General features: G+C 37.9%; 1 protein-coding gene across 1 annotated transcript in view; it reads right to left on the bottom strand.

Annotated features, from left to right (window-relative positions):
• Positions 1-144: 144 nt before the first annotated feature.
• Positions 145-945, bottom strand: part of HELRODRAFT_194993 (hypothetical protein) — a gene marked incomplete at both ends in the record, with an annotated part of 9,445 nt that continues 8,644 nt past the window's right edge. The window contains 3 exons of the mRNA XM_009013860.1: positions 145-336; positions 472-551; positions 642-812. Coding sequence (XP_009012108.1) covers positions 145-336; positions 472-551; positions 642-812 — 443 coding nt within the window. The remainder of the gene's footprint in view (positions 337-471; positions 552-641; positions 813-945) is intronic.

Here is a 945-nt window from a genome sequence, read left to right on the forward strand (position 1 = left end):
AGTTTTTGAACCTTAGAATCATGAAATATAGTTCAGGTCATCATCTTCATCCTCCTTCTCCTCATCATCTTTATCCTCCTCACCATCATCTTCATCCTCCTCCTCATCATCATCCTCATCATCGTCGTCGTCGTCATCGTAGTATTAAAATAACCTGGATGGCATGTATATCGCGAGGGCGGGGGAAATTTCCCAGGCCTGCCTGGCCAGCTCAAGGTACTGCTTCTCCGTGATTGGACAAATTCTCCACGTCGTCACACTGTCTAGACCAGGGATGGCTAGTTCAGACAGAGAAAGTGGATTGTACCACGTGACCAGACGTTCCAGTTCGCTGGCCTAGTTTTGAATGGTGGATTGTTTGTTTTGGTCTGATTGGATGGCTGTGGCTCTGATGGTTAATCAGTTGGTAGTTAGGTTGGTGGCTACGATGACGATGATGATGACAAAAATGATGATGATGATGATAGTCACCAGCAGAGATAGCATCAGATTCCTCTTTTTCATGTAGTTTGAAACAAAAGTAACTGATGTTGACTTCTCTTGCTTTCTCGCTAAAAATTAAATAATAATAACTATTATCATTATTATAATTATTAATAACAACAACAATTATTATTATTATTATTGTAGTTGTTACTAACATGAGGCTCCAATTGTAGTGCCCTTCTTGTTGTTGGACATATTGGAACCACTGGAAAGGGTATTCATCCAGCTCTGTGACCTTGTCGTGACCCCGATTCCCAGGGTGTTGTAGTCTGCTGCCCCACCAGAGTTCAAGGTCAACATAGCCGCCACGTTAGTGTCTGGAACGTCTGTGAGATTGTTCGGCGTTTACAATATATATATATATATATATATATATATATATATATATATATATATATATATATATATATATATATATATATATATATATATATATATACAAATATATATATATACATA

The sequence above is a fragment of the Helobdella robusta genome (genome assembly GCF_000326865.2).
Source record: "Helobdella robusta unplaced genomic scaffold HELROscaffold_121, whole genome shotgun sequence".
In the NCBI taxonomy this organism is placed as follows: Eukaryota; Metazoa; Annelida; class Clitellata; order Rhynchobdellida; family Glossiphoniidae; genus Helobdella; species Helobdella robusta.